Consider the following 12,618-nt stretch of genomic DNA (forward strand, 5'->3'; position numbering starts at 1 on the left):
AGTTGGTTTTACAAAGTATTGACTCGGGGCGGCTGAATACAAATGCACTCCACAATTTTCACATATTTATTTGTAAAGGATTTTGAAAAACATTTATCATTTTCCTTCCACTTCACAATTATGTGCCACTTTGTGTTGGTCTAGTACATAAAATCCCAATAAAATACATTTATGTTTTTGGTTGTAACATGACAAAATTTGGAAAATTTCAAGTGGTATGAATACTTTTTCAAGGCACTGTATACTTTTTCCCACCTTGCAACCATTTATCTATGGATTTGATTGCAGACAACAGAAGAAAGGTCCCAAAGTCAGTATAAATATTTTTGGGGACAGGGGGCACCCCTGCCACGTTCCATTTCAGGTCCAGAAATCATTAGACAGGTGGATGTTCACTTTCACTCAATTCTGACTCATGTTTCCTCTTGAGTGCAAACTCAAGTACTGCTTGTATATGGCCCCACGCAAGGTCCAGTGCCTTTTGGGCATCCATATGGAGGTAGAACTCCTGTGTTGTAGTGGTAGTCAGCCAGTGATGGAGGTTCGGGGTATAATCCATTGCCTCTCTTCCTGGGACGTATCCTACATGGTCAAGTGATAACATGGAAGGGTGAAGCAGGAAAAGGTCTTTAGATAAAATCTTGGCAAATATGTTTACATCTACTTTAAAGAGCAATATTGGGCAATAGTTGGTGACCTGGGTTGGATCTTTGCCTTCCTTATGATGAACAGTGATATGGGCTTCCACTAAATTTAGAAAAGGCGAGGGAAGCTCTGTAAGGGAGCTGAACGCAGACACAAAGCGTGGGGTGAGGATAAGTCCTAGGGAAATTGTTAGGTCATCTTGCTTAGAGTTTTTGCCAGGTTTCATTTGTTTAATGTGCTATAGTAAACCCCTTAGACATTATGGGATGTTCTAGCCATTTAGCATCATTTTCAGAAAGGACCAGACCTCCATAAAAGGTTAAGAAGCTTTGGATTTTTGTAAGCATTACTGTGTGGGTTCACTTCGCACAAGTTTAAGTTACATAATAATTCATAGTAGGTCTGAAACCAGACCTTTGATATTTTTAACTAAAAATGTTCCTTATTCAAAAGAATAATAGCAAACGTATATCAGTGCTTCGAATAGACTATTGTCAAAGGCTTTACTATTTATAGCCATGCCTATATAGCATAAAAATCTGCTGAAGTATAATCAGGTCACACTGTTGTAAAGACTGAGTGAAAAGTGCTGACTGCATCTCCAAGTGTCCCCTCTTGTGCCTTGTACTGGATTTGCTGGTGAGTGACCAGCCTCTCTGCCTGGCTCTATATAGATCCACCAGTACACAGGAATTTGGCCAGAGTGGTACAGACATCGCCAATAGAGACTGCAGTCACCGACTATCCCTTCCAATGCAGTCTCATGACTTAGCTTTACACATCCACACATCAAAGTGCCTGACAGAAGGAGATTCACCGAGAGATAAATAGAGGAGGACAGTGCAGCACAAGGCAAACTGTGAGTACACCAGCAGATGCCTGTCATTAATCACTCTCTGCAAAATGAATGGGATGCAACTGCATAAAAAAATGGGAAACCTATAGATTGTGTCTGCCTAAACTACAGCTAGAGATGCAAAAATATTGGAGATGACAGCTAAAAACTGGAGCAACTGTAAAGCTGTTCCTTACTCAGTACTCATCTTCCCAATTAAATAAAATCTGACTATCTGTTGTCATTTGACAACTACTGTTTTAAGAAATCAAGCCATTGTGTGGGATTTTTTCAAAACTGGAGCAAAAGAAACCAAAAGCAACAGCAGATATAAAAGCCTATTATATGTCATCTTTTGATTCCTGATAAAAAAAAAAGAATCCATGAATGTGATTGGTTGTTATGGGCAATTTATAAAATCATGCCCCTGTTTCATTATTGCAGGTTATACATTTTTAAACATTTTTAAAATATATTTATATACATTTTATATATATATATATATATATATATATATATATATATATATATATATATATATATATATAAAATAATGACAGATGAATGGATGTAATGAGAATTTATTTTAATAATGTTTGATATATTTTTAATTTTCAACTTAACAAGGAGTTTAATGGCAACCAAAGTGTATTGCGATACACTATATACTCAAATGTACTGGGACACCTGCCTTTACACACACATGAACTTTAATGGCATTCCAGTCTTAGTCCGTAGGGTTCAATATTGACGGTGCGCTCCCATGCTCCAGTGGTGGACCTTGCCTTGGCGTTCTCATGTCCAGAGCAGGACTATGGACCCTGCTCTGGTTTTCATGATGTTGGGACGCTAGACTGCTAGAGTGGGGATGCAGAATCTGTAGGGACTGGTCTAGCTGCAGGGAAGAGTGGAAGATCAGGTAAATATCTCCTTTCATTGGCAGAAAAATGAGAAATAGTTCAACACTCAGTTGGTATCTCTCCCTCAGCTCTCATGGAAAGTGTGTTACTTTAAAATAACAAGAGCAGCTACTATAATAATAAAACATAAAATCAGAAATATTTCACAGCAACAAATACCATAACATTAGCGGCGCTAAAATAATCCAAACGTTTTAGGATTTGTTAAAAGTTCGCTAAAATAGTTAAATTAGTATGAAGTCCACTTTTATATATAAAATGAGGTAGATGTAAATGTAGGATTGTCCATCACAGAAAAAACGTTGCAGATAGTAATTCAAAACAATCGCCTCCTCCACACTGCACATGTCACAATCCCCCTAGGAAATGCACTTACCAGATGATACTGGGTTATACACTTATCTGTCAATGGATGATGTCTGCTCACTGCATACACTCCGTCAGATGATCCTGGGTTATACACTTGGCTTGCAAAGGGTGTTGTCAGCTCTCTGCATGTAATCCATCTAGATGTTTGCTCGTCACAAGCAGAGAACAAAGATACACATAAGCGTAATCCAGTACTAAAAGGTATTTATTATAGGTTTCCTTAAGATTGCACACTTACAATGTAATTCAAAATAAAAGAGCATGTAACAACAATGTGTCACAAGTCGATATTCCTGACTACCTCTCACCACTCCAGCGGTGTTCTTGGGTAAGGCAAGCAGGAAAGCCAATGATGTACGTCCTCTGACGAAGCAATCACGAAACTAGTCAGGGCCTGACCACGCAGCAACCTACATCATCGGCTTTCCTGCTTGCCTTACCTGGGAACACCGCTGGAGCGGTGAGAGGTAGTCAGGATTATTGACTTGTGATACATTGTTGTTACATGCTCTTTTATTTTGAATTACATTGTAAGTGTGCAATCTTAAGGAAACCTACAATAAATACCTTTTAGTACTGGATTACGCTATGTGTATCTTTGTTCTCTGCTTGTGACGAGCAAACATCTAGATGGATTCCATGCAGAGAGCTGACAACACCCATTGCAAGCCAAGTGTATAACCCAGGATCATCTGACGGAGTGTATGCAGTGAGCAGACATCATCCATTGACAGATAAGCGTATAACCCAGTATCATCTGGTAAGTACATCTCCTAGGGGGATTGTGACGCGTGCAGTGTGGAGGAGGCGATTGTTTTGATTTACTATCTGCAACGTTTCTTCTGTGATGGACGATCCTACATTTACATCTACCTCATTTTATATATAAAAGTGGACTTCATACTTATTTAACTATTTTAGTGAACTTTTAACAAATCCTAAAACGTTTGGATTATTTTAGAGCTGCTAATGTTATGGTATTTGTTGCTGTGACATATTTCTGCTTTAAATATCTCCTTTCATCGTTTCCCTAGACTAGCCTTTCTCAACCTACTTACCTTAGAAGAATCCTTGAAATCATTTTCAGGTGTTGGGGAACATCTACTAAAATCAATTAGTTAGTGGTCAGTGGAAAAAACATTGCTTACATTGATGGTCAGTGGGAAGAAAGCGCCTCCTTACAGTGGTAGTCAGAATGACACCATTAAAGATAGCTAAAAAGATCACTGGTGTCATACCCTTACTCTGCCAAGAGGGGTTGGCTCTGGAAGCATGTAGGCACCATAACAAAAGGGAGGTTAATTGGCCACAGCTCAAGGAACCCCTAGTAACCTCTGGAGGAACCCTAGTTCAGAATAGCTGTCCTAGACATACAGTATATATTATAAACAATTAAAGGTCCCACTGCAAGGGAGGGATAATTTTTTTATCTGCCCAGAGTTGGCTTTTAAATAAATCAGTACAGTACCCTGTTATTATCATACAATATTCCTGATCTTTCTGGGTTGAATGTAGTACAGATAGAAAGTAAACATAACAAATAGGCAACTAAAAACGTATATACATTCTTACTACTACAGAACATGACAGAATTATGAGGTATGGGAATGTTGCTCATTAGACCTTACAGTATAAACCAACTATAAACACGAATGAGGTACATACACAAATGTTGTATCTGAATCGATCTGAAAGATCAACAAAAGTTACAACTTTTTAAACATTTAATTTAATTTATTTACTTATTTTTGTGAGAGTTTACTTTAGCAATCCATTTACATTACACAGTTGGTGAACTGTGCTTATCTAACACATTAAATCTGAAACAAAACCTGTGTGTGACCAACAATTTGAGCAGGCTAATAACTAAAATCAGACAGTCCGGGGTCATTCTTTGGCCAATCCTTACCAGGTATCAGTGGTAACCCATGTTAAATCTGATTGTCATTTGTTCTTCTCAAAAACCACAGGTACACTATATTGTCAAAAGTATTGAGACACCCGCCTTTACAAGCACATGAACTTTAATGGTCTCCCAGTCTTGGTCCGTAGGGTTCAATATTGAGTTGGCCCACCCTTTGCAGCTATAACAGCTTCAACTCTTCTGGGAAGACTGTCCACAAGGTTTAGGAGTGTGTCTATGGGAATGTTTGACCATTCTTCCAGAAGTGCATTTGTGAGGTCAGACGCTGATGTGGACGAGAAGGCCTGGCTCGCAGTCTTTGCTCTAATTCATCCCAAAGGTGTTCTATCGAGTTGATGTCAGAACTCATGCAGGCCAGACAAGTTCCTCCACCCCAAACACGCTCATTTACACTATATTCCAAAAGTATTGGGCCACCCCTCCAAATCATTTGGTGGAGGGGGGATTATGTCGTGGGGTTGTTTTTCAGGGGTTGGGCTTGGCTCCTTAGTTCCAGTGAAGGGAATTCTTAAGGCGTCTGCATACCAAGACATTTTGGACAATTTCATACTCCCAACTTTGTGGGAACAGTTTGGGGATGGTCCCTTCCTGTTCCAACATGACTGCGCACCAGTGCACAAAGCAAAGTCCATAAAGACATGGATGATCGAGTTTGGGGTGGAGGAACTTGACTGGCCTGCACAGAGTCCTGACCTCAACCCAATAGAACATCTTTGGGATGAATTAGAGCGGAGACTGCGAGCCAGGCCTTCCCGTCCAACATCAGTGCCTGACTTCACAAATGCGCTTCTGGAAGAATGGTCAAACGTTCCCAAAGACACACTCATACACCTTGTGGACAGCCTTCCCAGAAGAGTTGAAGCTGTTATAGCTGCAAAGGGTGGGCCACCTGGAGCATGGGAGCACACCGTCTGCTGGATGAGCAGAGGATCAGGTAAGTAAAAAGGGTTTCTCCTCTCCCTTAGACTATATGAGCTATTAACCCTTACAATGAAGGCACGGCCCCACTGCTGGGACATTATTTATCAGCCCGGATTTGGGCTTTTATTTTTAAGCTTAAAAATTATAAAATAAACCAAAATGTAATATAAATGTAAAATCAAGGACAAGCTGGCCATACATGGATCAAGTAAAAGTGAAAAAAACAAAACAAAAACGAATGCAGCTCCTAAATCCAAGGACTGGTAAACTGCCATATATTCTGTTTGTTTTGGGGTGTATATACGGTTTAATTAAAGTGAACTTTTTTACAAACACAAATGCATTTATGTATTCATCTGGTGGATAGGCCCAGGGCAAATATCAACAGTCCTACATTCTGGGGGCACAGTTCACTATCGCCATATATAGGTCCTACTGCTCATCGCTGTAATAGGTGCAGCAGGGTTCATTTCTCTGAAACCCTGCCTACATAGATATGTATGAGCTATGTCCCGAGAATGGTTTAGACGTGCCTTGTTACCAAATGCTGCAAATTTACAGAAACAGGCTCCTATATTTAAAGTTCACGTCTGAAAATAATGTAGTCATTCTTTTTTAATAAAGTCTTATTTTCCAAATATAAGATATATTGAGATGACTTATAGAGTAGAGGTGTCAGAACTGGTAGAGAATAAGAATAGTTAGATAACTTTTCTCAGTAATAATTTTTTACATAAGTGACAATTGCTATATAACTTGTATAGAGTGCAATGACAACACTAAAAATTGGATACATGTCACATTGCAAGGATAACATTACAAAAGTACCTTCCTTTTCAGATATCCTTTTCAGATATAACAAGGAGTACTCTCTACTACTATAGAATACCATCTATAATAGCAAACAATAATAACAATTAAATTAAATACAATTCTAATCACTTAACCACTTCAATACAGGGCACCTAACACCTTCCTGCCCAGACCAATTTTCAGCTTTCAGCGCTGTTGCACTTTGAATGACAATTGCGCGGTCATGCTACACTGTACCCAAACAAATTTTTATCATTTTGTTCCCACAAATAGAGCTTTTTTTTTGGTGGTATTTGATCACCTCTTTTTTTTTGTTTCTGTGACAAAACTTTGTAAATAAGTAAGTTTTCTCCTTCACTGATGGGGCTGCACTGACAGGCACCGATAAGGCGGCACTGATATGCACCGATGAGGTGGCATCAATGAGGTGGCACTGATGATGGGCACTAATAGGCGGCACTGATATGCAGCATTGATGGGTACACATAGGTGCCACTGATAGGCGGCACGGATGGGCACTGATAGGTGGCACGGATGGGCATGGATGGGCACTGATAGGTGGCACTGATGTACACTAATGGATGGTACCGATGGATGCCAATCAATGCATGCCAATCAGTGATGCCCATTGTGGGCACTGATTGCCATCCATTGTCGGCACTGATTGGCATCCCTGGTGGTCTAGGGTGGCATACCTGGTGGTGACTAATGGTGGCATTCCTGGTGGCATCCCTGGTGGTCCAGTGTGGGCATCCTCGGGGGTGCTGCGCTGATAATCAATCAGCACTGACCCCCCTTTCAGAGGAGCAGCCGATCGGCTCTCCTCTACTCACGTCTGCCAGATGCAAGTGAGGAAAACCCCATCAACGGCTCTTCCTGTTTACATTGTGATCAGCGGTGATTGGACACGGCTGATCATGTGGGAAAGAGTCTCCGTCAGAGACTCTTTACCTAGATCGGAGTTGCGGTGTGTCAGACTGACACAAGGTAAACAAGGCAGAGCTCCGTTCTGACAGCAGGGAAGTAATGGATTTTAGGTCTCTGCAAAGTAAGGAGTAAAATCCATCACTTCCCTTAGTAAAAGCAGCACACAAAGTACACAAAAACACTGGTTAGGCACACACTTAACTCTTTGATCGCCCTAGATGTTTAACCCCTTCCCAGCCAGTGTCATTAGTACAGTGACAGTGCATAATTTTAGCACTGATCACTGTATTAGTGTCACTGGTTCCCACAATGTATCAAAAGTGTCAGTTAGTGTCAGATTGTCCAACGCAATATTGCAGTTCCGTTATAAGTCGCTGTTTGCTGCCATTACTAGTATAGAAAAATAAATAAATAAACATTTCAATATATATACCATAGTTTGTAGACGGTATAACTTTTGCGCAAACCAACCAATCTACGTCTATTGGGATTATTTTTTTTACCAAAATTATGTAGCAGAATACATACAGTGGTTATAGAAAAGAATCACCCCCTTTAAAATAATCACATTTTGCTGCTTTGCAGCCTGAAATAAAGACAGACACAGTTTTAGTTTTATCCAGCTGTATTTCACTGAGTTGGAAAAAGAATCCTGTAGGGTTGAACGAAAAAAACCTGTCAGCCCCGGTCAGAGCCGCTGTACTAACTATGTGAAGTTGGTACTACGATCACCCTCACTGAGCTATTGTGTTCTGTTGGGGGGGTAAATATTTTTGTAAAAATTCAAAAAATGGTGCGTTAATTCAACCTGTGCATAAATTCAAATAACAAAATGTGATCAGCTTGAACATATTAATATAAAAACCTACCACTACTGATAACTCGGCAACATTAAAAAAATTTATAAATGAACATATAATATAATGTGTAACACCCAATTAATAAAAAGAAACAAATTGGTGATAAAATCAGGATTTGAATCACTGGTTATTAATTGCTACGTGGAACGTATGAGAGCGAGTTTTTCTCCAAGGAAGGGATCCCAGATTTATCATCTTTTGGAACGTTATCATCTTTTCCTCCTTCAACCACTATGTGGTCATTTTTGCTGTGTGCTTTGGGTCATTGTCATGTTGGAAGGTAAACCTTCTTCCCATTGACAACTTTCTGGCAGAGGGCAGCAGATTTTCCTCAAGAATTTGATATTTTGCCCCATCCACTTTTCCTTCTATCCTGACAAGTGCTCCAGTCCCTGCTGCAGAGAAACATCCCCATAACAAGATATTACCATCTCCATGCTTTACTGTAGGATTTTTTTTTAGTTAACCCTATTTATTATTTAACTCATTCATCTTTTTTTTTTTTTTTTACAGTTTGTGTATAAACATTTTAGATTTGTTTTTAATAATGCCAAATTAAAGAGCATGTGGGGGCTTTTATGATGGAGTGGCAAGACAGGAGCATGCTTGTGAGACAGTTGTCAGCCCATAGCAGAAAGTACTTAAAGTGGAACTTCCGTCATTTTTTCATCTTTCCATCTATTAAATCTTCTGCCCTTGTTGTTCTAACTTTGGATAGTAAAACATTTTGTTTCTGCCAGTAAATACCTTATACAGCCCACTTCCTGTTTCTTGTCTGGTCATTAGCCTAGCAGTGATGGCAAACCTTGGCACCCCAGATGTTTTAGAAACATAAAGAGAAAAAGATTCGCCCATGGGACTTTGAATGAGGTGTCCATGATGATCACAAGTAATTGTTTAGAATAGTATAAAAAATATATCAAATTTATTAGAATCATTGTCATACAATACAGGTCATGCATCTGGATGGCAACTCATAAGAACGGAAACATAACATAATGGTCCTAAAAACATAGCCAAGATAACATTGATCAGAGTAAAATTAATAAAAATATACATAATACATCTCTAACCCGACGCGTTTCGTGAGCTTTCCTCGCATCATCAGGAGCTGATGTGTATATCTGGTGTCTGTAACAACAGATAAAAAAGTAGATTCAAGTATAGGTTATGATTGGACAAAAATGCGAGGCCAGAACTAATGATCCCATACTTACTTGTCAGGCAATTGGCTCCGGGGGATATCATTTTATTAATAGCTGCAGGTTGAAAAAAATAATGAAATCAACTTTTGAAATGACAATAAGATGCTAAAGCTTAAGAGATAAGAGATTTTGGTGCCTGGCTTTAGGTCTGTATTAAAAACTGTTATTTGACATGCAGTAAGTATCACATCTGTATGTTATCCATTTCTATTTTCTAGGACTGGTGATCATCTGGGCACACATTCCCCATGCCTCCAGTTTCCCTGTTCCTGCTGCTCGTGTGTTTAAGTTGTTTCAGTCGGGGATACAGCCACTCGTATGAAAGACTCAGAGAGCTGAATACGGAATTTGTGGTCAGACTGTACCGGATGTTAGTGGAGACAGAAAACAGGACTAACGTAGTGATCTCCCCATACAGTGTGGCCAGTTCTCTGGGGTTACTGCAGTTTGGAGCTCGAGGAAGCACCTTCTCTCAGATAGAGAATGTGCTAGGATACAACGTTCATGGTAAAATATTAATATTTGTAAAAAATTAAAACTCTTAAAAAGCATCAGTCAACTTGCTGAGGGCTAAGCTGTGGCCCCTGATATCACGAAAGGGCCATCTGTAATATTCAGTGTAAATAATTTGTAAAAGACTGGAAGGTCTCATTCACACATATGGCTAAATTAGGCACTCCTCTGAAAAGCAGTCTGAGGTGGATCGCTTTTCAGAGGGCAATTGACAGGCAGAGAGGAGGTGATATGCTGTTTAACCCCTTGGAGCTGGTGCCTCCCAGCCCTTTAGGGGTTTAGGATGAGGGGAGGCGGGGTTTATGATCATGTAACCTCCGTGATTGGCTGTCCCAGTGACCTGGGAAATCCCCATACCTAAGCTCCAGGGGGGCCAAGTGAAACGCATTGGGGCATGGCCTGGTCGGAGTGCAGGCTGAGGTTGCCACTCCAATTATTGCAGTAGGACACCATACTGTAGATGTGCGACTTCCAGGGGTTACCCTTCCTTTCTTTCCCTTCTGTGGCTAAACTGACAGATCTTACTTTCCCCTGGGCACACGTGTGAATGAGCTCTAAAAGACTACAAACATCCTACAGGAGCTGCTCAGAGACTGGCGACATTCTACAGGTGTGGGTGGATACTGCAGGAGACTACCAGAGATGAGGGACATGATGGGGGACATGATGGGGACATGATGCATGCTAGAGATCATTTGGAGCCTGGAGAGAGTGAGTGCAGATTGGCAATTTTTTTATTTTTTTTATTTTTTATTTTACAGGAGGGGAAAATACTAGAGTTCTAGCTTTATTCCATTCAAAACGACATGTATATCTAAGATTACCTCCTCCACAGGGTGGCAACACTGCCATGGGATTTCCCAGCAAAACGAAGAGCGTTGTCACCCTAAGGAAATAGCAAAAAAATATCTATTGGCAATATCAACAGGCATTAAAACTATTTTGCAGGGAGACTAATATAGAGAAACACTGCTGTGTTGTTTTTTTGCCCATAGTTTCACTTTAAATATGAAATATAAAAGTATGTGACAATCCAAACTATAGGAAAACGTTTTCTTTATTAGCCCATAAACATATTACCTTTTTTTCTTATTATCCTTTAATAATTTACAATAACAAGGTAATTTCCAGAGGGTCTTGCTGAGTGAGCAAAAAAAAAAAAATGAATTTTTCCAAAGATACTTAAGGATTTTTATTTAAGTGAATGGAGATTGTAGAATTAGGTGCCCACCCTATGCGGCATGGTGACCAGATGTCTCCTTGAGTACTGTAATAAAAGTCTTTAGTTCTTTCCCTTCTCAGTTACACATCTATAAAAATGAGATGTTTAGCAGTCTGGGGTTTAGTGGCAAACCGTAGTGGAGTTGCAGTGAGTATTTTGTGTTATGGTCTACTGCATAGTGAATTTTATTGTAATGCTCACCACATTTTCAAAAGCTTATTTTTTTTAATTTAATGATGAAATTTCTTGTACAAGTTACCTATGTAGATTATCCTTCTCACAGCTGTCTATATGTAAGATGTTCTAATTGTAAAAAAATGGGGGATAGCAAGGTAATAGCTCAGTCATTGGAATGTAAAACAACTGTAGCTAACGGAAACAGTAGGTCGCTTTTCAGAAGACATTTTACAGGTGGTAAGAAAGTGATATATCACCTCCTCACAGCTTGTTTTAACCCTCGAAATACTGGTCCATCATGCGGTGCCATGCGTTTGTGGCTTCAGCATACATTAACTGCCATATTGCATTTGAATTCAATTCAATTAACTGCCATATTGCATTTAGATTGAATTAACTGCCATATTGCATTTGAATTCAATTCAATTAACTGCCATATTGCATTTAAATTGAATTAACTGCCATATTGCATTTGAATTCAATTCAATTAACTGCTTGAATTCAATTCAAATCCACTGCATTTGAATTGAATTAACTGCCATATTGCATTTGAATTAAATTAAATGAACTGCCATATTGCATTTCAATTCAATTGAATGGGGCCATGCTGTAACTGTGCTGCAACTGCATGCAGTGCACGCAACTTTAGTTGGCATGTAGAAAAAAGTAAGAGGTCTAATATCACTGGAGCAGATGGTTGATAACTTACCTGCCCACTCACTTGGGTAGGTCATTTGAAAATTAATCCCCAAAATCCTGCAGCTTCCTCTGTGAACTAATCAATTGCAGGGGGTTAATACCCTTCTGCATTGGACTAGTGCTTTGAGAGGTGGACCATACTGTTTTTGGGCTCTTCATCTTGAAACATCAGCCTGATGTTGATAAGTATGTGGGCTGGTATCAGCAAAGTATAGCCGGAGACCTACTGTGCGGATACTAGTCATATACCTGCTGCACTGGTACCCTTCAAGGGATTTACTTCTTTATTTAACTAAAAAAAACAGAAACAGTGAATTGGCCAACCACTAATATTCAAGGATATACTAATCTAGTCTGGATTATAAACCATACAAATTGATTGGTGAGGTAAACTCATATCACTTACCATATATACTTGAGTATAAGTCGACCCGAATATAAACCGAGGCACCTAATTTTACCACAAAAAAACGGGAAAACGTATTGACTCGAGTATAAACCGAGGGTGAGAATGCAGCAGCTACTGTTATGCCCTGTACACACGATAGGATTTTCTGATGGAAAATGTGTAATAGGACCTTGTTGTTG

At 39.5% G+C, this 12,618-nt stretch overlaps 1 protein-coding gene across 1 annotated transcript in view; it reads left to right on the forward strand.

Moving 5' to 3' along the window:
• Nucleotides 1-1,221: 1,221 nt before the first annotated feature.
• The window catches only part of SERPINE3 (serpin family E member 3), a 33,195-nt gene continuing 21,798 nt past the window's right edge, over nt 1,222-12,618 (forward strand). The window contains exons 1-2 of the mRNA XM_073613237.1: nt 1,222-1,504; nt 9,638-9,926. Coding sequence (XP_073469338.1) covers nt 9,668-9,926 — 259 coding nt within the window. The 5' untranslated portion in view covers nt 1,222-1,504; nt 9,638-9,667. The remainder of the gene's footprint in view (nt 1,505-9,637; nt 9,927-12,618) is intronic.

This window comes from Aquarana catesbeiana, linkage group LG02, assembly GCF_042186555.1.
Source record: "Aquarana catesbeiana isolate 2022-GZ linkage group LG02, ASM4218655v1, whole genome shotgun sequence".
NCBI lineage: Eukaryota > Metazoa > Chordata > Amphibia > Anura > Ranidae > Aquarana > Aquarana catesbeiana.